This window comes from Mauremys mutica, chromosome 5 (assembly GCF_020497125.1).
Source record: "Mauremys mutica isolate MM-2020 ecotype Southern chromosome 5, ASM2049712v1, whole genome shotgun sequence".
Lineage (NCBI taxonomy): Eukaryota > Metazoa > Chordata > Testudines > Geoemydidae > Mauremys > Mauremys mutica.
In genome coordinates this window covers 144841463-144866260 of record NC_059076.1, presented here as the reverse complement: position 1 = coordinate 144866260, position 24798 = coordinate 144841463, and the positions used below count along the sequence as shown (strand labels likewise).

Below are 24798 nucleotides of genomic sequence, written 5' to 3'. Positions count from 1 at the left end.
GTGCCCCCCCAGCACACTGCACGCACTGGGGGCTGGTTTCCGTCACTGCTGAGCACGGGGCGATCGCGGCGGGTCCCCCAGCCCCACGGCGCCCCACAAGCCAGGGGCTGGTTCTCGGTGGCTCCATGCTGGGGCTATGGGGGCCAGGCACCTTCGCACTCCTCGCTCTGGGGTGATCAGGGTCCCCCCACCTGCGTCCCTGCCCCCGGGGGAGTCTCTAGGGTCGGCTCCGGAGACGCTCTCTTGCCAGTGGGGCTGACGAGGGGCCTGGGGCATGTAACGTTCTCAGACCAACCCCAGCAGGCCAGGGCGCGAGGGGCCCAAGCCGTGGGCTCGATGAAAGGGGGCGGGGGGAGGCCGCCCTGGGGACCCCTGGGTCACGGCGGTGCCTTGTTTCCAGATGTACGTCGAAGGAGTCAAAACGGGGGGGATTCCTCTTGGGTCTGTAGCTCCGATTCCGGGGTCTGGGGGGGCAGCTGCAGCGTGGGGTGGGGGTCGGGATTGAGGCGCGTCAGCCGAGCAGTGCGGTAGCCCCCTCCCCTCCCTCCGGGGGGGGGCGGTCACGCCAAGACCAGGGACGCACCGCACTGCCGGGCCTCGCCCGGCGCTCCAGGGCTCAGAGATCCCGCTGACCTTCCCAGGGAGCTGCTCCTTCGGCCCTTTGCTGAGCCGGGCTTCCCCGGGCGTCTCCGGGCAGCGGCAGCTCTCGGGGCCCTCGGGGGGGTGTTTTCAACATGCCCGTTGTGTGGTGCTTTACGGTGGAGAACGGCAGCCGGGGGTGGGTGCGGGGGTCTCCTTGGTTTTTATCTGCGAGATACCCGGGCTGTGGGCAGGGGTCTCCCCGGGGTTGGGCGGAGGAGGAGCGCTCCGGGCTGTTCCTGGCAAACCCTCGTCAAAGGGCTGCAGGGCGGCGTGTTTAGCAAAGAGGCTCTTTCTCCCCAGGGTGCGCCAAGCGTTGGAGTTAAATAGATGGGAACCAAACCCACTGGCCTCTTCACACGCCCGACTAGAATCCGCTTCCTCGGAACAACCCGCCTGACGCGCCCGTCATCCCCTGGCTGGCCAGAGCGGATCTAGTGTGAAACCAGCAGGGAACAGGGGCCATTGGAAGAAACCTTCCAGCCTCTCTCGACCCGTCAGGAAGGAGCGAAACGAGACACAAACGCCCGATCGTTGTTACTCGCTCTCCCAGGCGTGTGGGTCGCGGACAGTGTGTGGGAGTGTTTGAGGGGGAGGGGGCCTAGTGATTTGGGACCTGCGTGTCCTTGCTCAGATGTGCTGTGATCTGGTACATCCCGGATTGCAGCGCGAGTCTCGTGGTATTTGGTGTGTCTCTCAAAGCCCCAGCTCCTGGAGTCAAGTGATGGGCTTAGAGGAAAGCTCAGATTCACTTGCAAAGTCCGTTTCTGCCCTGCCTGGTTGTGGGGAGACTTGGAGACGTGACCCCCAGCAGGCAGAGAGAGGCCAGGGGTCGGGTGGGGGGATGCGGGTTTGATTTTTTTTAAATCACAAAACGTTTTGATTCATGCCCAGCTGTTGTCAGTGGGTCTGGCTGGCAAAGAGCTGATTCCCAGGCTGCAGCTCGGCACTGTCTCTTCGAGAGTTGGGTGTAAGCTCCTCGTTACAGGTGGCCAGTCTGAGGATGGGGTTCAGCTCCGGGGGGGGCTCTGCCTCCAGGCACAAGGCCCTTGTGACCGCGCAGCTCTTACTTCTCTGCTCGCCAAGGCTGCCTGGAAACTGGTGGCAGCAGCCGGAGTAGGACTGGGCTCCTCCAGCTTTCAGAGGCACCGGAGCTGCTGGAGAATCTCCGTTAACAGTATAGGGCCCCTGACACACAGCCAGCCGTTCTGATCCCATCCGGTGGAGGCAGGGGGCACACACCAGCCGGCTCATGACTAGTGTTGTGTGCGTCCGGCCAGGGGTGTGGGTGGTTCAGGAAGTGCCCAGCCAAGGTGCAGGGGGTGGAGCTGTGACCTGGTGGGCTGCCCGCAGATGGGCTCCTCCAGATGAATGGGGGGTTGATGGGTGGCGAGTCAGAGGGGTCCCTAGGCTGGGGGTGCTGCACGGGAGCCCCAACCCGGCCGTTCTCTAGCTTCCCCACCCGCACCTGGGCCAGGACAGACACAGCCCTGCTGCCACGGGCGATGGGCTGGTTCCTCCCCTGCCCTGCGCGGGGGCCGGGCCGGGAGCCAGCGGGGACGGGGGGGATCTGGGCCGGGAATTGGATGTTGTGAAAGTGAGGGGTCGGGTAACGCTGGCTAGAGTCAGGGGTGAGTTGGGCAAGCTCCCCACACACAGCCCGGCTGGTGCCCCTCACTCCTGACCTGCAGCCCCCTGCTAGCCCCCCGTGGGATCCACCCCCCCAGCTCTGCTAGTGCCCCTCACTCCTGATCTGCAGCCCCCTGCTAGCCCCCCTTGGGATCCCCCCTCCCCCAGCTCTGCTAGTGCCCCTCACTCCTGACCTGCAGCCCCCTGCTAGCCCCCCTTGGGATCCCCCCTCCCCCAGCTCTGCTGGTGCCCCTCACTCCCGACCTGCAGCCCCCTGCTAGCCCCCCGTGGGATCCCACCCAACCTCCACAGCTCTGCTGGTGCCCCTCACTCCCGACCTGCAGCCCCCTGCTAGATCAGCCCTGGGATCCCCCCTCCCCCAGCTCTGCTGGTGCCCCTCACTCCTGACCCGCAGCCCCCCTGGATTTCTGCAAAGTGTGTGTTGATTTTCTGATAGGTCTAAGCCACCTGGTTCTGTTCCCTATGGTGACCTGCCCCGAGACGTGCAGCAGGTGGGGCAGGGCGCATTCTCTTTGGGGAGCTGGGGCTGGCTGCACAGGGGGAGCCCTGGGGCTGCCCCGTTGACGTCAATGGCAAACTCTCACTGGGGTCCAAGGGACGGGCTCTGCCCCTCGGCTATGGAGAGAGGGGTCACGGGGGAGCTGGGCTCCCCGCACCCAGGGCCTTGAGGGCTCCCCGCACCCTGTCTGTCCGTCCGTCCAGTCACCGGCGCATCTAGGCTCTGGGGCAGTGGGCTCTGCCCTAGGGGAGCGACACCCTCACCCGGGTACAGCCTGGCAGGGCCCTGCTGGGGGTCAGCCTGGGCCGGCTGGGATCCAGCCCGGGGAAGCGCTGAAGGGTCAAGGCAGGGGAGGATTCCTGGTGCACTTGGCAGAAGGGCCAACAGGTGGCGACGTTTTATCGGCCGTGTCGTGGGTGCGAGGGGCTGGGCAGACGTTCCTGGAGCCTGATGCCCCCCTCCCCTCCCCCACACCTGGGCCGTGGCCGGTCCGGCTGCCCCCCCAGCCCTGCCCTGCCCTGGGGGACCCCACTCTGGGGCGAGGGGAGTTCAGGTAGCCGCCCCGCCCAGGCTGCCAAGGCAGGGATGGTGCCGGTGCTCGGAGCGAGGCCGAGACCCCCGAACTCGTGGCACGTGGGGTCACCCAGCAGCCGTTAGCCAGGAGCGGCTCCTGGATTCGAACCGGCACCGGAGGGGGCAGCAGGACGGCCCCCGGGGCTGCCCGGAGCCCCCCAGGGAGCTCACAGAGGGGCCAGGCCAGGCCAGGCCCACTTCCCTGCGGCGTCCCCAGCCTGGGCCAGGGCATCCCGAGTCTCTGCACACGGACCCAGCCCAGGCTGAACTGCCAGCTCCCCGCGGGACCTTCGCGTGCTGGGTTATCCGGGGGCTGAGCTGCTCTTTGGGGCAGAGACCAGGCGGGGGGGAGGGGGTCTCTCCAGAGCCAGCTGCACGGGGGTCTCCTCAGGCTGTGCCTTTAAACGAACCCCCCCCCCCCCCCCCCGCCTGTGCCCCACACGGGACGGCTCCGGCTCCGGCTCCGTCGCTCGGGCTCGGACGGGGGCAAAGCGGGACGTGAAGCTGCCCTGCCCCCCGGCCCCGGCCCCGAACCGGAGACGGGGCGAACGGCTGCGTAACTCCCCGGCCAGCGGGGGGAGCAGGACTCGTCCTGCAGCCTGCGGGCGGCCGCTCCGCGATCGGGGCGGGAGGAATCGTTCCTGGTCTATATTTATTTCCCTTGGCACCGTCCCCGAGCCGCTGTGTGCACCGCAGGGCCAGACCCTGCTCTCGGTCACGCCCAGAGAATCCAGGGCGCGGCCGTCGCTCCAGACCCAGCCCGGGTAACAGGGCAGCGTTTGCCCCGCTGTGTATGGGGTCGCCGCAGGGCGGCAGCCTGGGGGGCCAATCGTGGCTGGAGGTATCCCTGGGGGTTTCATCACATGACATCATCACTAAATCATCCCTGGAGACTCCTGGCCTGTCCTGTCGGGTTGGCCCCCCTGGCAGAGCCGGCTCAGATGCAGCCCACGTGGGTACCCCTGGCAGGGGGCGAATGCAGCGGTCAGGGGCTTGGTGGGGCTCTGGCACTATTTGGGGGTTTGCTCCGAGCTCCTGCTCCCGGAGGCAGGGTTACCAGGGATCCCAGCTCCTGTGTGCCTAGCTCTCAGCGTGGCAGAGAAAAGCCCTGGCTGTGGGACCCCAGCACCACCTCCAGCCTCCGAACCGGAGGGCAGATAAAACCGGCAGGGAGTTTTGGTGCCCGGCTGGTGAGTTTTGAACACTTGGGCTAGTCAGCACTGCGGGTTCCCCCCATTCTTGCAGGGAGGCCGGGCCGACGCAGGGGACTGGAGCAGAGGCCCCTCTGCAGTCTGTTGGCTACACAAATCTTCCCCACTCCCTGCCCTAAGCTGTTGGGTAGTGGTGCTGTGTGCTGCTAAACAGCTGCCAGGTGCTGTTTCAGAGGTGGCTGCATTTTGGTGGCAGGTGAAGTGATCCGTGTGAGTGTAAAGGCTGCAAAGCATTCTGGGATCTGACGGGCAGACGTGATTGTGGCTAAACAGCTTCTGAAAGTGTCGCGATGCCAGCAGGGGCTTGGTAAACAGCGTGAAATTAGTCAGTCGTTTCCAGCTGCCGGGTGTCTAGGCACAAACCAAGCCCTTCGTGCCGGTCGCCGGCGGGGGCTGCAGTTCACACCAAGGGACCCAGCCTCTCCCAGGAGCAAAGCAGTGCGGGGCGTCTCCTCCTGGGGCCCGTTGGCGTGATCCATGGTCCACTCAAGCGGAGCCGCGAAAGGGGAGAGTGGGGGCTGCAATGCGAGGGGGGCGCTGGCAGAGCTGCAACCTCAGGGGTTCTGTGCAGCGCCTGGCGCGACGGGGTCCCCCGATCTCGGGGGAGGGGTCTGGGCAGCGCCCAGCGCGACGGGGTCCCCCGGGGAGGGGTCTGTGCAGCGCCCGGCGCGACGGGGTCCCCCGGGGAGGGTTCTGTGCAGCGCCTGGCACGACGGGGTCCCCCGATCTCGGGGGAGGGGTCTGGGCAGCACCTGTCAGTCTGCACCCACGTCTGCCTGGCCCAAGGCATCCGTGCCATGACCAGGTGGCCACATGCCCTGCACCACCTACCACAGAGCCACTCCGGTGCCCCCCCAGCCCCATCTCTGGTGCTCCTGTGACGGGTTCCCCAGGGTGCTACCTGGAAGTGGGGCACCACTGAGCCCTCTGACCCAGCAGCCTGGGCTCCCTCGCACCCTGTGCTGCTGTGACGAGTGCAAACCCCTCCAGCCGCACTTTCACCAGCGTTCGCACAGGTAGGGACACACCCAGCTGCAGTTACACGCCCGCCAGCCCCCCGGCCTAGGCCCCAGAGCAGCACCGTCCTGCCTCGTCAAGTCTGGGCAGTCTGCGGGTTGAACACCCCGTCCGCCCGTCCCTCGGTGCGAAGAGACCAACGCTCCCTCGTGGTAACCAGGCCGAGCTTCCCCCAGCGCGCCAGGCCGAGCTCACTGGCAGGAGTAAAACACAAAATACATTTGTTGACTACAAAAGGTCGATTTTAAGAGATTATAAGTGGCAGCCAACAAGGCAGGTTACCCAGCAAACAAACCCATCTGCAAGCTGAGCGTAAGGCACCGGCTAGTAGGAGACGAACTGGCAGATTCTCCCCCTGCGTGATAAACAGGCCGGCGGAGGCGTAAGGCACAAGCCACCTGGGCTCTGCAGCTTGGCTTTCCCAGGTCCATACACAGGCTACAAACCCCTCTACCCCGGCCCAGCACGTCTCCCAGGTCAGTCCTGGCCCCTCAGGTGTTCCCAGGGGTGTTGGAGGGAGAGTGAGGTCCCCTCATGAGATCACCCCAGGACTGTGCAGCGCTGTCTGGGAGAGGTTTCTGCTGCACAGTCCTGGGGTGATCCTGGTGCCTCTCTGCATCTCCTCAGTGAGCCAGGAACATTGTTCGGCCTTTTTACGCTTGTACCTGGCAGGCGGCTTGGGGGTGTTTTCAGCCTCCCAACACGTTCCAGTGACACACACGAAGCCAAACTCCGTAAGCTCACAGCCGCCGAGAGCACAGACCCTCCAGTGAGATGTGACCGTCTAGAGACCGAGGCTCTTAGACTGATCCCTCCCGCGGCAGAGTTTGTACAAAACGTCCTGATTCCCTGGCAGTGCTGAGTGCGGGGTGCCGGGGGTCACCGCTCTGGTGGCTGGTGCTTCCCCGGGAAAGCCAGGGCTGCCAGGCCGTGGGGCAGGATGTGCCGCGTCCAGCCAGGCAGAGGGAGCTCAGTCCTGCTTCTGGCATCTTCGACGTGCCTCAGCAGCAGCCACTGGCTCTCCTGGGCTCTCTCCCACACCGGCTCATAGCAGGGCTCCGTGGTGGTCTCTGGGGAGCTGTGGAGGGTGTGGGGGGAGAAGCCTCTGTCCCCACCGGAACCTCGGCCCTGCTGCATCGTACGCACCAGCCACGCGGGTTGTCAGGCCTCGGCCGCGCTAGGCGCTGCACAGAGCACGGGGCAGACCCAGCCCCTACACCTCCCGCCTTGCGGCCAGGGGCCGTGTGGCCCCGATGGACGCACGGGGGGTGACCAAGGGACCCGGGCTGTGCTCGGGGGGGGGCAGCAGATGGGGAGACCCGCTGGGTGGGACTGTGGGTATCTGGGAGTGGTGACACTGGCTGTAACAAGCTTCCTGGACACCCTGCGGAGGGGGCTGTCAAGGGTGTTTCTCTGCAGCTGGCAGCCGGGGGGACGGGGTGCGACCGGGCGGGGCCTGCGAGGGGGAGCTGGGGGGGAGCTGGGGGAAGCCGGGGGGACGGGGTGCGACCGGGCGGGGCCTGCGAGGGGGAGCTGGGGGGCAGCCGGGGGGACGGGGTGCGACCGGGTGGGGCCTGCGAGGGGGAGCTGGGGGGCAGCCGGGGGGACGGGGTGTGACTGGGAGGGGCCTGCGAGGGGCAGCGCGGGGAGCTGGGGGCAGCCGGGGGGAGCTGGGGGGAGCTGGGGGACGGGGTGCGACCGGGCGGGGCCTGCGAGGGGGAGCGCGGGGAGCTGGGGGGCAGCCGGGGGGATGGGGTCTGGGAGGGGGAGCGCGGGGAGCTGGGGGGCAGCCGGGGGGATGGGGTCTGGGAGGGGGAGCGCGGAGAGCTGGGGGGCAGCCGGGGGGAGCTGGGGGGAGCCGGGGGGACGGGGTGCGACCGGGCGGGGCCTGCGAGGGGGAGCCGGGGTCCCGGGGGAGCCGGGCGGGGCCCGCGGCAGGGACACCGAGCGCTGGGAGCGAGGGGTGGGCAGGGCTGGGGGCCCTGCGGGCGTCTGGCACTCAGCCCCCTGCGCTCTCCCTTGCAGCGGGGTGGGCCTGGCCCGCGCCCATTTCGAGAAGCAGCCGCCCTCCAACCTGCGGAAATCCAACTTCTTCCACTTCGTGCTGGCCATGTACGACCGGCAGGGGCAGCCCGTGGAGATCGAGCGCACGTCCTTCATCGACTTCGTGGAGAAGGACAGGGTGAGAGCCCCCCCCGCCCCTCCCTGTGCCCACCCCACCCCGTGGCCAGGGTCGCCCCTGGGCCCCGCCCCCTCCCCGTGGGAGCCCCGCCCCCTCCCTGTGCCCACCCCACCCCGTGGCCAGGGTCGCCCCTGGGCCCTGCCCCCTCCCCGTGGGAGCCCCGCCCCCTCCCTGTGCCCACCCCACCCCGTGGCCAGGGTCGCCCCTGGGCCCCGCCCCCTCCCCGTGGGAGCCCCGCCCCCTCCCTGGGCCCTCCCCACCCCGTGGCCTGCCCCACCCCCGGTAGGGTTGCCAGGCGTCTGGTTTTTGACCGAAACGCCCGGTCGGAAAGGGACCCTGGCGGCTCCGGTCAGCACTGCCGACCGGGCTGTTAAAAGTCCATGCAGCAGGGCTAAGGCAGCTCCCTGCCTGCCCTGGCTCCACGTGGCTCCCAGAGGCAGCGACATGTCCCCCCTCTGGCTCCAAGGTGTAGGGGCAGCCAGGGGGCTCCGTGGGCTGCCCCCTCCCCAAGCGCCGGCTCTGCAGCTCCCGTTGGCCAGGACCCGCAGCCAGTGGGAGCTGCAGGGGCGGCGCCTGTGAACAGGGCAGCACATGGAGCCGCCTGGCAGCGCCTCCGCGTAGGAGCTGGAGGTGGGACATGTTGCGGCTTTCAGGAGCTGCTTGAGGTAAGCGCCGCCCAGAGCCTGCACCCCCTGACCCCTGCCCCAGCCCCCTGCCCCAGCCCTGATCCCCCTCCCAGCCTCCGAACCCCTCGGTCGCAGCCCGGAGCCCCCTCCTGCACCCCAAACCTCTCAGCCCCACCCCACCCCAGCGCCCTCACCCCCCCTGCACCCCAGCCCCTGAGCCCACCCAGGGAAAATGAGCAAGTGAGTGAGAGTGAGCGAGAGGGGGCGGGGCCTCAGCCGAGGGGGTGGGGCAGGGGGCGGGGCCTCAGCCGGGGGGCGGCACAGGGGTGTTCGGTTTTATGTGAGTAGAAAGTTGGCCACCTCCCCCCCGCCCTGTGCTGCACTCCTGCCCTGTGGCCTGCCCCACCCCTCCCGCACCCTGTGCCCCACCCCCTCCCCATGGCCCGCCCCACCCCGCCCCCACCCTGTGCCCTGCCCCCTCCCCATGGCCAGCCCCACCCCCTCCCTGCACCCCACCCCCTCCCCGTGGCCCTAGAGCGAGTGGGGACGTGGCACCTCACGGGAAAGCTCCAGGCAGGCGGGGGCTGCGGGTCGGGAGTGAGGGGCATCGGCAGAGCTGCGGGGGAGCCCAGGGCAGGGGGGGCTGCGGGTCGGGAGTGAGGAGCATCGGCAGAGCCGTAGGTGGGAGCGGTGCCCGGGCTGGAGCTGTTCTGTCCCCCGTCCGGCCAGGGCCCCTCAGCTTGGCCCCAGGGTGAGTCCGGCCCCAGCCTCCTGCTCAGACTGATCCCCCAAGGGGGCTGAGACCCCCTGTCACGGAGTGTGGGGGAGTCCGGTCCTGCACCCCCGGGCTCCCTGCCGATTCACCAGGACTCTCAGCCAGCCAGTAAAGCAGAAGGTTTATTTAGACGACAGGAACACAGTCCAGGACAGGTCTTGCAGGCACAGATAACAGGATCCCCCCGGTTAGGTCCATCTTGGGGGCCTCCCAGCCCCCTCGGGGATCAGAGCCCTTTCCCCCTGCTCCCCTGTTTCCCCAGCCAGCTCCAGTCTGCCCCACCCCCTCCGGCCCCTCCTCTCTCCTCCGCTTCTTTCCCGGGCCAGGAGGTCACCTGACCCCTTTGTCTCCAACACCTTTAGTTGCACCTTTGCAGGGAGGGGCCCAGGCCATCAGTTGCTAGGAGACAGAGTGTCAGGCATTCGGCCTTCTGCTTTGCTAGATACTTAGAGGCCTGCACCCAGCATTCCCAGCCCCCAGTACGAACAGTCCCACTTCGTCACCCCCCCCCCAAACTCACATCACAGGTGGGGGACCCTGTGCAGCCGGCAGATCCTCAGCCCATCCCACCCTGCCCCGCCTGCGTACCCCGGGGGGGCAGAGGGTTCGGCTCCCAGCCACCAGCCAACGTCCGACCTGCTGTCTCCCTCCCCAGGAGCAGAACGGTGAGAAAACGAACAACGGCATCCACTACCGCCTGCAGCTGCTGTACAGCAACGGTAAGGGGGGGGCTGGGAGCTATGGGGCGGGGGCCCAGGGGGCTACGGGGCTGGAGGCCTGGGGGACAGGGGCTGCGTTGCAGGGGGCCAGGGGTAGGGGCTATGGGGCCAGAGGGCTGCTGGGCCAGGGGCTATGGGGGCCGGGGGCCTGGGGGCTGCAGGGTCAGGGGCTCCAGGGCTGGAGGGCAGGAGACTCTGGGATCAGGAGGTTTTGGGGCTGAGGGCCGGGGCACCCAGGACTGACTCACTGCCCCAGCCCAATGCCTGCTTGAGGTAAGGGAGTGAGGGGATCGATGGAGCTGGTGAGAATGTCTCCCCCCCCTCCCCCCCGCAGGGCTGCGGACGGAGCAGGATCTCTACGTGCGGCTCATCGACTCCATGTCCAAGCAGGTAACGCTGCCAGCTGGGGACAGCGCAGGGGGAGACTCGGTCCGGGCTGGGGGTTCAGACCAGGTCACCCCCCACCACTCCCAGTAACTCCTGAGGTGCCACCCAGCCCCGGCCTGGCCTGCGTCTCAGGCCTTCTGCCCCCAGGGCTTCCCCAGCAGCACCCGTGTCCTTCCCCACGGCCCCCTGGGCGCGAGCGGCCCCATGGCTCCGGTGCACCCAGCCCTGCCCCCGTCCAGAAGCACCCAAAGGTGCCCCCTTCCCTGACACGCCCCGTGCCGCGCCCCTGGAGCAGACACAGCCCTGAGCCTGGGCTGCCTGCGGCTGGCCCTGTCCGTCGGTCGCCCTCCGTGCCCCGTACAGCACCGAGCGCGCCGCGGGCCCAGCACAGCCACTGGGGTCATGGCCAAGGGAGCGAGGGCAGGCCCAGGGGTCCCCTCGCCTGCCCCCAGCTCGCGCCTCCCCTCCAGCCCTGCGTCGCTCCAGCAGTGCCTGCCCCGGCTCCCCTGGGTGGGCCGGCCCTGCGCTGCCCCGCGGGGGGGAAGGGCAGCGAGAGGGGGCGGGGAGCAGAGCGAGGGGCAGCGAGGTCGCCTGGGGGTGAGAGGGGCTCAGTGGGGCTCTTGCTTCGTAGACACCTGCCGGGGCCCCGCAGCCGGGCCGGGCGTCAGGGGCAGGGAGCCGGGCCGGGCTCAGCGCAGGAGGACGCGGAGCTGGCGGGCAGCAGAGATCGCCCCCGGCGGGCACCCAGGGCCTGCATGGCTGCAGGGTGAGGGGAGGCCCTGGGGGCGAGGTCCTGGAGCGATGGGCTGGCCGGCCCGGTTTGCTCCGTTCCCTTGGGGGCTCTGAGACGCTCGGCCCCGGGTTCCCGGCCTGCGAGGGTCCGAGCCGCCCGCCTGGCCGGTGCCCGCCTGTGATCAGAGACCCCCTGGGCCGCGCCCTGGCAGATCCCCTCACCCGGCGCCCTCTCCCGCCAGGCCATCATCTACGAGGGGCAGGACAAGAACCCTGAGATGTGCCGTGTGCTGCTGACCCACGAGATCATGTGCAGGTAGGCGCCGGGCTCGGCCTTGGGGCTGGCGGGGCAGCGAGAGCCCTCGGGGCACGTCCCCGCCCGGCTCCCGTCCGGCCCCTCGCGCGGGCACAGCACGCGGCCGGCGGAGCAGCGAGAGCCCTCGGGGCACGTCCCCGCCCGGCCCCTCGCGCGGGCACAGTACGCGGCCGGCGGGGCAGCGAGAGCCCTCGGGGCACGTCCCCGCCCGGCTCCCGTCCGGCCCCTCGCGCGGGCACAGCACGCGGCCGGCGGGGCAGCGAGAGCCCTCGGGGCACGTCCCCGTCCGGCCCCTCGTGCGGGCACAGCACGCGGCCAGCGGGGCAGCGAGAGCCCTCGGGGCACGTCCCCGCCCGGCTCCCGTCCGGCCCCTCGCGCGGGCACAGCACGCGGCCGGCGGGGCAGCGAGAGCCCTCGGGGCACGTCCCCGCCCGGCTCCCGCCCGGCCCCTCGCGCGGGCACAGCACGCGGCCGGCGGGGCAGCGAGAGCCCTCGGGGCACGTCCCCGTCCGGCCCCTCGTGCGGGCACAGCACGCGGCCAGCGGGGCAGCGAGAGCCCTCGGGGCACGTCCCCGCCCGGCTCCCGTCCGGCCCCTCGCGCGGGCACAGCACGCGGCCAGCGGGGCAGCGAGAGCCCTCGGGGCACGTCCCCGCCCGGCTCCCGTCCGGCCCCTCGCGCGGGCACAGCACGCGGCCGGCGGGGCAGCGAGAGCCCTCGGGGCACGTCCCCGCCCGGCTCCCGCCCGGCCCCTCGCGCGGGCACAGCACGCGGCCCGGCGGGGCAGCGAGAGCCCTCGGGGCACGTCCCCGTCCGGCCCCTCGGGCGGGCACAGCACGCGGCCAGCGGGGCAGCGAGAGCCCTCGGGGCACGTCCCCGCCCGGCTCCCGTCCGGCCCCTCGCGCGGGCACAGCACGCGGCCGGCGGGGCAGCGAGAGCCCTCGGGGCACGTCCCCGCCCGGCTCCCGCCCGGCCCCTCGCGCGGGCACAGCACGCGGCCGGCGGGGCAGCGAGAGCCCTCGGGGCACGTCCCCGCCCGGCTCCCGTCTGGCCCCTCGCGCGGGCGCAGCACGCGGCCGGCGGGGCAGCGAGAGCCCTCGGGGCACGTCCCCGTCCGGCCCCTCGCGCGGGCGCAGCTCGCGGCCGGCGGGGGCCGATTCTGCCTGGGCTCTCGCGCCGCGCCCGGCGTCAGCCGCCCTCCTGGCTCCGTTCCCTCGGGCCCTGCAGCCGGGCTGGGCGGGAAGCCAGGGCACCGTCCGAGGGGGCGGGGGGGGGCGAGCCAGGGGGCCGGGAGCGTCTCCCTCCAGCTGCGTCTCCGCCGGGGTCCCTGGGGCCCCATTAAGCTGCCTTGTTCGTGAGCCTGGTGCTCGGGGTCTGTGGGAATTAGCGGCTGTGTCAGCGCCGGTTTCCCGCTGATTGAGCTCCGGGAGCCTCACTAATGATCTGGGGGCTCAGGGACTGGGGGTCCCGGGGGGCTGCGGACCCAGCCGCGGCTTTGTTTGTGTCACTGCGTCGCCCGGGGGCTCCCCTGCCTGCCCCGGGGCCCGGCTCCCGCTCGTCGCCCGCCCGGCCCTGGCTGGGGCCTGGAGCCCGGCCTCAGCCAGCGCTGAGTGGGGCCAGGGGGGTGGGGGGCAGAGCCTCCCCCTGCAGGGCCAGCGCCTCGAACCCACCTGGCTGGCAGCGAGCGAGCCCCAGCCCCCCCCCCCGTACCCAGGGCTCGGGTGGCAGCCAGAGGGGCGCAGGGGGAGCCGGGGGGCCGAGCGCCCCCAGCAGACGAGCCTCTCGATTGGGGCTTGGCCCCCAGGCTCCCCGCAGCCCCGGAGCCCCCCCAGAGCCCCCCCAGAGCCCCCCCAGAGCTGTGCGGGGCCCACGGCAGCCGCCCCCAGGGCGCCCCCGGCTCTTCCCACAGGGGTCGTGGAGCCTGTGCGCTCTGGGCCCGGCTCTGGGGGCAGGGCTGGTCGGGGCGGATTCGGGGGGGTGTCGGGGGGGGGGGGATGGAGAAGCGGGGAGGAGCGTGGGGGAGGGGGCCGGAGGTGGGACGGGAAAGGGGAGGGGGGGCTGCTAGCCTGGGCTGTCCTGTCCCCCTGCCCCCATCAGCCGTCCCTGGGGGTGGGGGTGGGGCGCCAGGCCGGGGGTGCTGGGTTCTCCTCCCCCACTCACCCCGACTTCTCTCCCCCTCGCCCGGCCCAGCCGCTGCTGTGACAAGAAGAGCTGCGGGAACCGCAACGAGACGCCCTCCGACCCCGTCATCATCGACAGGTGAGCGGCCCCCGCGCCGTCCCCTGCGCCGGGCCGTGGGACCCCCCTGCCCCCGACCGTCCTGGGGTCCCGTCCCCTGCGCCGGGCCGTGGGCCCCCCTCCCCCCGACCGTCCTGGGGTCCCGTCCCCTGCGCCGGGCCGTGGGACCCCCCTCCCCCCGACCGTCCCCGCGCCCCGTCCCCTGCGCCGGGCCGTGGGACCCCCCTCCCCCCGACCGTCCTGGGGTCCCGTCCCCTGCGCCGGGCCGTGGGACCCCCCTGCCCCCGACTGTCCTGGGGTCCCGTCCCCTGCGCCGGGCCGTGGGACCCCCCCTCCCCCCGACCGTCCTGGGGTCCCGTCCCCTGCGCCGGGCCGTGGGTCCCCCCCTCCCCCCGACCGTCCTGGGGTCCCATCCCCTGCGCCGGGCCGTGGGACCCCCCTCCCCCCGACCGTCCCCGCGCCCCATCCCCTGCGCCAGGCCGTGGGACCCCCCTCCCCCCGACAGTCCGGGGGCCCCGTCCCCTGCGCCTGGCCGTGGGACCCCCCCTCCCCCCGACCGTCCCCGCGCCCCGTCCCCTGCGCCGGGCCGTGGGACCCCCCCTCCCCCCGACCGTCCCGGGGTCCCGTCCCCTGCGCCGGGCCGTGGGACCCCCCTGCCCCCGACCGTCCTGGGGTCCCGTCCCCACGCCCCGTCCCCTGTGCCGGGCCGTGGGACCCCCCTGCCCCCGACCGTCCTGGGGTCCCGTCCCCTGCGCCGGGCCGTGGGACCCCCCCTCCCCCCGACCGTCCCCGCGCCCCATCCCCTGCGCCGGGCCGTGGGACCCCCCCCGACCGTCCCCGCGCCCCGTCCCCTGCGCCGGGCCGTGGGACCCCCCTCCCCCCGACCGTCCCCGCGCCCCCTCCCCTGCGCCGGGCTGTGGGACCCCCCCTCCCCCCGACCGTCCTGGGGTCCCGTCCCCACGCCCCGTCCCCTGCGCCGGGCCGTGGGACCCCCCCTCCCCCCGACCGTCCTGGGGTCCCGTCCCCGCGCCCCGTCCCCTGCGCCAGGCCGTGGGACCCCCCTGCCCCCGACCGTCCTGGGGTCCCGTCCCCACGCCCCGTCCCCTGCGCCGGGCCGTGGGACCCCCCCTCCCCCCTACCGTCCTGGGGTCCCGTCCCCACGCCCCGTCCCCTGCGCCGGGCCGTGGGACCCCCCTCCCCCCGACCGTCCTTGGTTCCCGTACGCACGCCCCGTCCCCTGCGCCGGGCCGTGGGACCCCCCCTCCCCCCGACCGTCCTGGGGTCCCGTCCCCGCGCCCCGTCCCCTGCGCCTGCCCGTGGGACCCCCCTGCCCCCGACCGTCCTGGGGTCCCGTCCCCTGTGCCCGGCCGTGGGACCCCCCCTCCCCCCGACCGTCCTGGGGTCCTGTCCCCTGCGCCAGGCCGTGGGACCCCCCCCCAACCGTCTCCGCGCCCCGTGCCCTGCACCAGGCCGTGGGACCCCCCTGCCCCCGACCGTCCTGGGGTCCCGTCCCCTGCGCCGGGCCGTGGGACCCCCCCTCCCCCCGACCGTCCCCGCGCCCCGTCCCCTGCGCCGGGCCGTGGGACCCCCCTGCCCCCGACCGTCCTGGGGTCCCGTCCCCTGCGCCGGGCCGTGGGACCCCCCCTCCCCCCGACCGTCCTGGGGTGCCGTCCCCGCGCCCCGTCCCCTGCGCCAGGCCGTGGGACCCCCCTGCCCCCGACTGTCCTGGGGTCCCGTCCCAGTTACATGCGGGGCGGGGGGGCAAGGGAAGGAGATGTAACTCCCGCTGCTGGGTATGAGCCACCCTCCCACCTCCGGGCCTGGGATGAAACCCCCCTGGGGCGGGTTATTCCGTAATTGGCCATTGTGGGATTTCTTGGGGTGTCCGATGCTGGCTGCTATCAGGGAGGATACTGAACTGGATTAGCCAGACTGTGTGTGTGACTGCGCTCTGTTGGATGGAATCAGAACTGTTCTGCTCTGTGTCATAGGCCCTATACTGCCAACAGTGGTGATTCTCCATTAGCTGCAGTGGCAGGAGAAGCTGAGTTCTGTCCCTGCTGTTGCTGTTCAGTGCCTCCAGCATGGGCATCGTGCCAGCTCGGGGGCTGAGTCCTAGGGGCCCATGGCTTTGTGTCACTGGTATTGCTATGTGCTGGGGACAGGGCTCCAGCGTGTGTGACATGGGGAGGACATTCCCTGACAGCCAGTGCAGAGAGCAGGGGAGAGCTGGCCTGGGAGCATGAGCCAGATCTGTGCTCCCCCTTCCCGGTGTCCCCACTCCGCCGTGCACCGTGTCTCGTCCCCAGCGTGTCCCCTGGAGAAGAGCCGTCCCCAGCCAGCTCCGGTTTCCTGCGTGGGCGGCTGCAGGCACAGAGTCACGCCGCAGTGATGCTGCAAACGGCCATTTCCCTCTGAACAAACCGGCCCATCCAGGCGACACCCAGATGCCTGCGCGCCCATGGGGCAGGGCGGGGCGCGGTGGTGACACGGGGGGAGAGGCCTGGGTCACAGAGCCCGTGCCTGCGTTCAGACCCCGGATGGCTCAGGCACACAAACCAGGCCCGGGGAGCCTTCCGCTTCCGCAGCGGTGGTTTGAAAATTGAGCAGGGCGCCAGTGACCAGACGCTGTTCTCGGCCGGTGGCTGCGCTGGGGGGTGCAGGGCAGGGGGCTGCGGGTCGGGGCTGAGGGGCACCGGCAGAGCTGGGGGGTGCAGGGCAGGGCTGGGTCAGCAGGACGGATTGAGGGGCAGTGGGGGAGCACTCGCCATCTGTCCCCCTCTGCTCCCTGCCTGTGGGATGGAATCAGGGGGAACCTCGGGGACCCGGGGAGCGAACGCCCCTTTCGTTGGTGGGCCGAGCTCTGCGGTGCCAGCCCCAGCCCTGGTTTCGAGGCTCCGGCCGGGTTCTGTGTATGGGTCCCAGCAGGGCTGGGGCTGCGCAAGCCCCGGCTCGGGGCCTGACGCTGGTCCATGGATCAGGCAAACAAGGGAGCCTCTGTCCCCGCCTCACACTGCGAGCACCAGCTGCCTCCACGCTGGCTAATGGGCCGAATTCGTGGGCTCGTCCCAGCCGCTGCCGGTAGAAATTGGGCCGTGCTGTGCAAACCGCCCCGGCCTCTCGCTGCCCCCACACAAGCCGATGGCTCCTGCCTGCGTCAGCGCCCGCGGGGGGCAGCTGGCCGGTCGAGGGGTCCCCGGGCTAGGGACTGTGCTGGCAGGAGCCTGTCGAGGGGCGCTGGGGACCCCACGAATCAGAGGTGGCCAGGGGAGTGCTCAGTTCATGCACTAGATTGGCTCCTGGTCGAGGAGGCCCCTCGGACCCCGCGTCGGAGGAGGGGCCGGGGCAGGGGGGCCCCCTCGGACCCCGCGTCGGAGGAGGGGCCGGGGCGGGGCCCCTCAGACCCCGCGTCGGAGGAGGGGCCGGGGCGGGGCGAGGCCCCTCGGACCCCGCGTCGGAGGAGGGGCCGGGGCGGGGCGAGGCCCCTCGGACCCCGCGTCGGAGGAGGGGCCGGGGCGGGGCGGGGCCCCTCGGACCCCGCGTCAGAGGAGGGGCCGGGGCGGGGCGAGCCCCCTCGGACCCCGCGTCGGAGGAGGGGCCGGGGCGGGGCGAGGCCCCTCGGACCCCGCGTCGGAGGAGGGGCCGGGCGGGGCGAGGCCCCTCGGACCCCGCGTCAGAGGAGGCACGGGGGCGGGGCGAGGCCCCTCGGACCCCGCGTTGGAGGAGGGGCCGGGGCGAGGCCCCTCGGACCCCGCGTCGGAGGAGGGGCCGGGGCGGGGCGAGGCCCCTCGGACCCCACGTCGGAGGAGGCACGGGGGCAGGGCGAGGCCCCTCGGACCCCGCGTTGGAGGAGGGGCCGGGGCGAGGCCCCTCGGACCCCGCGTCGGAGGAGGGGCCGGGGCGGGGCGGGGCCCCTCGGACCCTGCGCTGACTCAGTTCCCGGAGCTGAGGTTTTGGGGCGCTGTCCCTGCCCGTGTTGTGTCTCTCTCCCAAGGGGGGTTTCCCCGGCGGGGGTTGGCTGATGAGGCCTCAGTCTCGTCGCCTGCTTGGAGCCCCTTCCGCAGGGACACAAGCTGCGTGTTCCCCTCCTGGCTCCCTCCCTCCTGCTCGCTGCTGCGCGGCAGCCAGGCAGCCAGACGCGGCAGATGGTGGAAGTGACATTTGCCGTCAGCGCAGCACTTTCACTGCAAATAAAACAAATAAATAATACAAACAACATGGAGCTGCTTCACTTCGCCAACCGGGGAATGCGTGTCAGCGCCGCTCCCGCTGCACCGGGACGCGACAGCCGCACCGAGCGTGCGACACACGCCGGGCACACGCCGTGCGAGGCTAAGACACGCACTGACACAGACACGGCACCCACACGACACACAGACACCCCCGTGCCCCTACCCCATCCAGTCATAGCCAGGCTGTGCCCATACAAACGTCACACAAACACGCCATGCACACCCCCCGGCTGGCACACAAGCACACCAGGCCCACACAGATGAAGAGCTGCCTGGCACAGGCCATTTGCACATGCAGCCTGTGCAGATCATACATGCACACATGAACATGCCATGGGCACAACCTGTCCCTGTGCAGCTCTGCCATGCACATGCATACTCACCACTCAGCTGCGCAGACACATGCGCGTCCATGCCATGAAGACGACGTGCCCACACACAACCATGCCATGCCCATGCAATGTGCCCAAAGCACCCCCACCGAGGTGCAGACGTGCCATGCACCAGGACCCACTCATGGAACGTGCCGTGAACACACAGGCGTTTGAGATGCACGGGCCAGGCCGGGGTTTTCTGCCAAGGGGCCAGTTGTGGTGGCAGGTTTGCAAAGCAGAGATTTGACCACTAGGAACTTGGCTGAGGCTCCCTGGCCTCATTGCACGTGAGCTGCCTCCCCACCTGTGAGCAGGCGATGACCCCGCCAACCCTTCCCACAGCAGCGGGGCGAACGGCTTTGTAGCCGGCTCCGATTCCCTGAGACCCCCAGAACTGTGACTCTGACGTCCCTGGGCCTGAACCCCCGGCTGCACTGAAGGGGGGTCCTTGGAATATTTAGTTTCTTTTGTATAATCCCAGGTGACCCCTGTCAAATGCCTTAATGTGATCAAAGAGACTCGAATACGGACCCTCCCAGAGGAGACAACACCCCCCCGGAGCTCGCCCAGGAAATTACTGAAGGTCCCTCAGACCCGCCTGGTTTCAGTCCCACGTAACTTTCTGAAGAGTTGAACTTCCAGGCTGAAATGTCCCATGTTTGGATTCTGCCTGTGGGTGAATATTTCAGGAAAATTTGGGTACAAGTTTAGCTGTTTTTGAGTAAGAATAAAATGACCAAAAAATCCCACAACAAACAAACCCAAAACACACGGACACTTTCCCCCTTGTCAGAAAACTCCTGCACCCTCCCCCCGGCCACGCGCCGCCTTTACAGCCAAAGGGCAAAAGTTAAAAATTGGCTCCCCAAGGAGCCAATTGACTGTCCGTGACTGTCTGGGTGAAAACAGGTTTGGATTTCCGGAGTTAGGGTCCATGCAGTGACCAGTCGCCCAGCTGGTGACGCTGGGTTGTGCTAAAGGAGGTTGTGTTGTGTTGTGTTGTGCATACACGCCCGGCTCGTTCAGCTGGTGTGGTGTGGGTGTGCAGTGACTGGGGCAGGAGCCCAGGCTCAGTGCCTGTGTATCCTGCAAGACACGATGTGCCTGGCTCCGAAGCGAGCCGTGGAAAGCGATTGTCCCTGCTGACGTCCCGAGCTGCGTCGCTCTTCCGCGAGCGTCTAGCCAGGAGTGATGCGCTCTGGAGTGTTCCTAGGCAATTCCACCCAGACAAAAACTTTGTGAAGGGAATTTTAAGGATAACCAATCAAAGGGCAGGAAAAAGCCAAAGCGATGGGCTGGGTTCTTCCTTGAGTAAAAGACACCTTGCTTTGCGTTTTTCCTGCGCGGCGGTTTCTTCAAGGCTTGTATCTGCAGCGTTCTCCCAGAGCCTGGCGTGGGCGCTTTCTTTTCAGGCAGTAGCAGCTTTTCCTGGGCAGATCAGGGAGGAGAAGACTTGGAGGGGACGCGATAGGCGGCACGGCCCAATGGGCAGGGCTGCAGGCTGGTGTCTGGAAGCGCTGGGGTCGGTTCCTGGCTCTGCCGGCTGACACCCCTCCCACTGTTTCTCTGTCCTGTCGATGCCGATGGGACACTGCTCGGGGCAGGGACGGTCTCCCTGCGAGTGCGGTGCTGCCTGGTGCTACTGTTCTGTAAAGACACTGACGCACTCCTGGCGCGCAGAACGAGCGGTGAGCCGGGAGCGCTCTCAATACGAGCGCCGTCAATGGAGCCGAAAATCCGTAACTCTAAACTAGCCGCAGGGAAGTGCTCGTCTCCCCGGTGAGCCCGAGCTGGCAGCGCTCTGCCAGGAGAGAGCGCGGAGGCACGAGCTCCATCAGGGATTTAGCCGAGATGGTCGGGGAGGCAGCCCCGGGTTCTGCGTGTCCCGAGCCTGTTTGCCAGGAGCTGGGAACGGGCGCCAGGGGCTGGATCACTGGATGATTCCCTGCTCTGTTCATTCCCTCTGGGGCACCTGGCATTGGCCACTGTCGGCAGACAGGACACTGGGCCAGAAGGACCATGGGTGGACCCAGTCAGGCCACTCTTATGGTCTGTGAGCAGGTGGTTCTGTAATTGTCACCGGTGGCGTTTCTTCCGCTGACTCGTTGGTCACTGGCCTCTGGTGGAGGCAGGAGACTGGATGGACCAGTCTACCCGGCCGCCCAGGCTAGCAGGGTGGGGGCTCTGCCCCGTCTAGTGGCGGAGCGTGCAGAGAGGTCCTGGCGCTCAGCTGGGAAAGCCTCATGTCTGTAGATCCCCACAAGCCGCTCACCCAGTCGTTACAGGTGATGGTCCATATGGGGAACTGACCTCTGAGGGACCGTTCCCAGTCTGTAAGAGGTCTCTGACCCCCCTGCTGGCTAACGCCCCAGTCCCTTGTTCATTCGCTCCCAGAGCTCCTGGGTTCGACCTCCACAGCAGCCCCAGACCAGGTCACCATTGCATCCCCACTTCCCCAGGTGCCGCGCGGGGGGCGAGGAGGCGGAGACCCCTGCAGGTAACAGCCGTGTGTTTCGACTCCCGCTGCGGGGGGGGGGGGGCAGTTCCATCCCTGCAAGCTAGGGACGCGCTTTGGGACGGGTAGAGGGGCCCACCCCCCGCCGGAGTCTGGGGTGTCTTTGCAGCACCCTGACTCTCCGGTTCCGCAGCTCTGCGGTAGCCAGGGAATGTGTGCTGGGACCCGGGACATAGGGCGCAGGAGCTAGGGGTGTGGGAGGAGCTGCAGCACCTCTGGCATGCGCTGGGGGCTCTGCTCCTGGCCCCGCGCCCGGGGTCCTAGCTGCCGGCCCCATGCCCAAGGTTCTGCTCCCGGCCCCGCGCCCAGGGTCCCAGCCGTGGCCCCAACCCCGGCCCCCTTACCCCTGTCTGGGATAAAAAGTTTGGGGCCAGTTTCGCTGGCTTTCAGCAGCCCCACTATAAAAAGTATCCCAGTGTCCCTGACCAGGGACTCTCCTGGGATGGGACCAGCTGGGGGAGAGCTGGTCCCACTGGCCCGTAGCCTGTAGTTCCCTAAAACAATCCTGTTCTATGAGCACCGCACTTGTCACCCTGCAGGACCCAGTGAACTGACCTGAGCAGGAGTTATACACAGGCATCTTCACCGGCCTCTGCAATGCGGCCACCTCTGGGGTGGTGTCAGCCGCTGCCCGCAGTGCCACTCGGCAGTGTAGGAGAGGCAGCGAGGAGGAATCCTGAGTCCAGCCGAGACAGTCTGAGGGCCGCAGGCTGCGATGGGCTGGACACCAGGGTTAACACTCCAGCTCTGGAAGGAACGTGCCAGGGGACCCCTGGTGCTCCCCCCCAGGGGCCAGGGCCACGCTACCTCTGGCTCCCCGCAGGGAAGCGCTCAAGGTGAGGGGGGAGCCGGGGTGGGGGGAGGATGTGCCGAGCAGAAAAGGGAAGGCTGACAATTAATTTTGTGGGTGCCAGGGTGCATTGTGGGAGAGCGATAGGAGCCCAGCTGTCAGTTTGAGAAATGAGGTGTGATGCGGGGAGCCAGATGTGCCGACGAAGGGAAGGGAGCTCATTAGCTAATTGTACATGCAAATCACCGCTCCCTGTCCCTTGGCACCAGGGCCGATCCATGCAGCTGGGACCGTGGCGGCCAGGTGAAGGGGAGAGTGCACCCCCCACCGATGCCCGTGCACCCCAAATGCTGCTTGGGCTGGGCTGTGAGCGTCCTGCTCCCGGGAGAGCCCGCACCCCTCCTGTGGGGCAGCGGGGGGCAGCCTTCCCCTGGGGGGACGGGCGGGATGTAGGGACCCGGAACGGCCAGCTGAGGTCAGGGGTCGCTGGGTCAGACACTGAGCTCCTTCTCTGGGGAGCCCCAGTCCCCGCCAGTGGGGGCGTCGGGGCCTTTTCTGCCCTTTAAGTCAGAACAGGGGAATCCAGGGGGAACCCTCCTTGGCTTCCCATCCCCAGCACTTCAGGAACGCGGCAGTGCCAGGCTGGGCCGGACATCAGCCCAGCTCCAGCGGGATCCCCCCACGCTGGCCAATCAGGACAGGCCATTGGCCCAGCTCCTGTGGGATCTCCTCTTCCTGGCCAATCAGGATGGGCCATTGGCCCAGCTCCTGTGGGATTCCCCCCTTCCTGGCCAATTGGGACAGGCCATTGGCCCAGCTCCAGAGGGATCCGCCCTCCCTGGCCAAACAGGATGGACCATTGGCCCAGCTCCAGCAGGTCCCCCCCTCCCTGGCCAATCAGAACAAACCATTGGCCCATCTACAGCGGGATTCCACCTTCCTGGCCATTCAGGACAGGGCAGTGCCCATGTAGTCTGGTAACCCCCTCCCCTCCCGCCGTGTGCCGGGGATGGTGCGCCATGGCCAGCGGGTGCAGAAATCCCCTGCTGCCCCCTCTGGTACAGGCGCTCGGTGGGCACCCCGGCGGGCCGGGGACGGAGTCGGCTCGAGTGCAGCAGTCGCCCCAGCCCTGCATGTGCTGCGGCCACCCTGCGCAGGAAACGGAAGGGCCAAGGGGTGGGCACGGGGTGAGAGGTGACCCTGCGTCTGGGCCTGCGCGTGTGCACGCACACTCGCACACACACACGCACACGCCCCGGCACTGTTCCCACTAGCTTTCCCCACGCTGGTCCATCGCAGGCAGCACAGGGGGCACCCGCTGGGCTCACTGCGACCTGGGGGCTGCAGCCAGGGAAGGTGCCGGAGCAAGAGCCGCTGCTTCTCTGCGGGTGGCCACGGTGAGGGCTGTGGCCTGTCAGCGGGGGGCGTTGTCGGGGTGGGGTGTCTCGTGTGGCTGTGTCACTGGCTGGCTGCAGGAGTCGGTGTATACGGGTGTGTCTGGGTGTGTGATGTTAGCGGGGGGGGGGGGGGGGTGAGCACACACCTGGAATCACAGACATGTGGGACCCTGAGAGATGCAGGACCGAGTGCACCCGCCAGGTGTCTGTCCAGCTGTTCTTACAAACCTCCCATGCTGGGATTCCTCCGCCGCCCTTAGACACACGCCTGGGCCAGAGCTTAGCGAGTTTTTCCCAGGATCTGACCTAAATCTCCCTGGCAGCAGATTAAGCCCATTGCTTCCTGTCCAGCCTGCAATGGACATGGAGAACAACTGATCCCCGTCCCCTTTAATATACCTGGGACTGGGATCAGGCCCCCGCGGTCTTTTCTCAAGACCAAACGTCTAGTTTTTTTAACCTCGGAACGGCCAGACTGGGTCAGGCCAAAGGTCCATCTAGCCCCGTCTCCTGTCCTGAGCGAATGGACTGAACCGGGCAGTTAGCGAGCGATCCGGCCCACGCCCAGGCCCAGCTCCGGCAGGCAGAGAGCAGCTTTGTGAAACCCTTCGCCGATTCATTGCCCTCCTCTGGCCTCTCTCCACTTTATCCCCATCTTTGCTGAGCGTGGCACTCAGGCCTGGCCGGTGGCCTCCAGCTGGGGCCTCCGCAGCGCCGAGCAGAGCGGGCCCACGACCCCTGGGCTCCTGTTATACACCCCAGAACAGAGTCGCCGCCTTGGGAACTGCCTCGTGCTCCGTCTGTGACCCACTAGAGCCCCCTGCCCCTCTCCAGCGATGCGGCCGCCTGGGCCCCGTTTGGGAGCTGGGCGCCTGCTTTCCCCTCCCCGCATGAAGCACTTCGCACTGGTCTTTGATTTCCATCCTGTTGATTGCAGACCAATTCCCAGGTTGTGTGGCTGGGTCATTGTGTGCCTGCGTGTTAGTGCGTGTGTGTGTGTCTGTGTGCAATAACAATCACCTGTCTGCCTCCTTTCTCCCTGCGAGGGCTGGAGGGTGGGCTGGCGGCGATGGGGGAGCGCCGATAGCGCGGTGACATTTCTCCGGGTTTTGTCTGCCTCGATAGCATCTGATGTGTCCTGTTGAGGCTGGAGCAGCGGGGACACCGCCTGTCACTCAGCCGGCAGCCAGGGAGCCCGCAGCTGGGAGGAGAGAAAAGGGACTGACAGGGCAGCAGACGAGATTAGAAGGAGAAGAATCAAACCCATTACAGCCAGTCCACACGCCCATTGTGTGCCCGGCCTTTCATCCTCCCCTCCCCCTGGGGGGGGGTTGGACAGGGAGGCTGTGGGTCGGCCTGGGGGGGGCACTCGGGCTGGCTGGCTGTCCCTATACCATCTGTCTGTCCCTCTACCTGATCCGCTCCAGCCCTGCTCGCTGTTGCCCTGGTGTGAATCCAGGGGAGCTCCGTGGAGGCACCCGGGGTAACAGGGCGTGGGGCTGAGCCCCAGGTCAGCGCAGGTTTGTAGCACGTAGCTAAAGCCGAAAGAGCTCCCCTGCGCTGGCCACGGAGCCGGGCCAGGCTGCCTCCTCGGGCCGGCGTGGCCGGAGGGCTCAGTGCCGGGGGGGGGCTCCCGGAGAGGGGAGGGAACGGGCTGTGGCAGGCAGGGCCCTGTGCGTTCAGAGCACTTCGCGGATCCGGCCCCTCTGGGGAGTGTCTGCCCGTCCCTGTAACAGAGAGCGAGGTGCCAGGGCACCTTTCAGCCGAAGGCACCAGTGAGGGGCCGGCTGGGGGCTCTTGTTCCTGCAGGGAGCATTGTGCTGAGAGGGCCAGGAGTCAGACTGGCTTTTCCCAGCCTGTGCAAACGTAACCCGCCTTCCGTGGCCATGGCATCTCACTCCTGCAGAGAGGAGCCCTCGAAGGGAGGG

The 24798-nt window shown here is 69.0% G+C and overlaps 1 protein-coding gene across 1 annotated transcript in view; it reads left to right on the top strand.

Annotated features, from left to right (window-relative positions):
* LOC123371333 (transcription factor COE1-like) overlaps positions 1 to 24798 on the top strand; it is an 88374-nt gene that overhangs the window by 11832 nt on the left and 51744 nt on the right. Inside the window, exons 3-7 of the mRNA XM_045018809.1 lie at positions 7615 to 7771; positions 9828 to 9891; positions 10226 to 10281; positions 11253 to 11326; positions 13515 to 13583. Of these exons, the coding sequence (XP_044874744.1) occupies positions 7615 to 7771; positions 9828 to 9891; positions 10226 to 10281; positions 11253 to 11326; positions 13515 to 13583 (420 nt within the window). The remainder of the gene's footprint in view (positions 1 to 7614; positions 7772 to 9827; positions 9892 to 10225; positions 10282 to 11252; positions 11327 to 13514; positions 13584 to 24798) is intronic.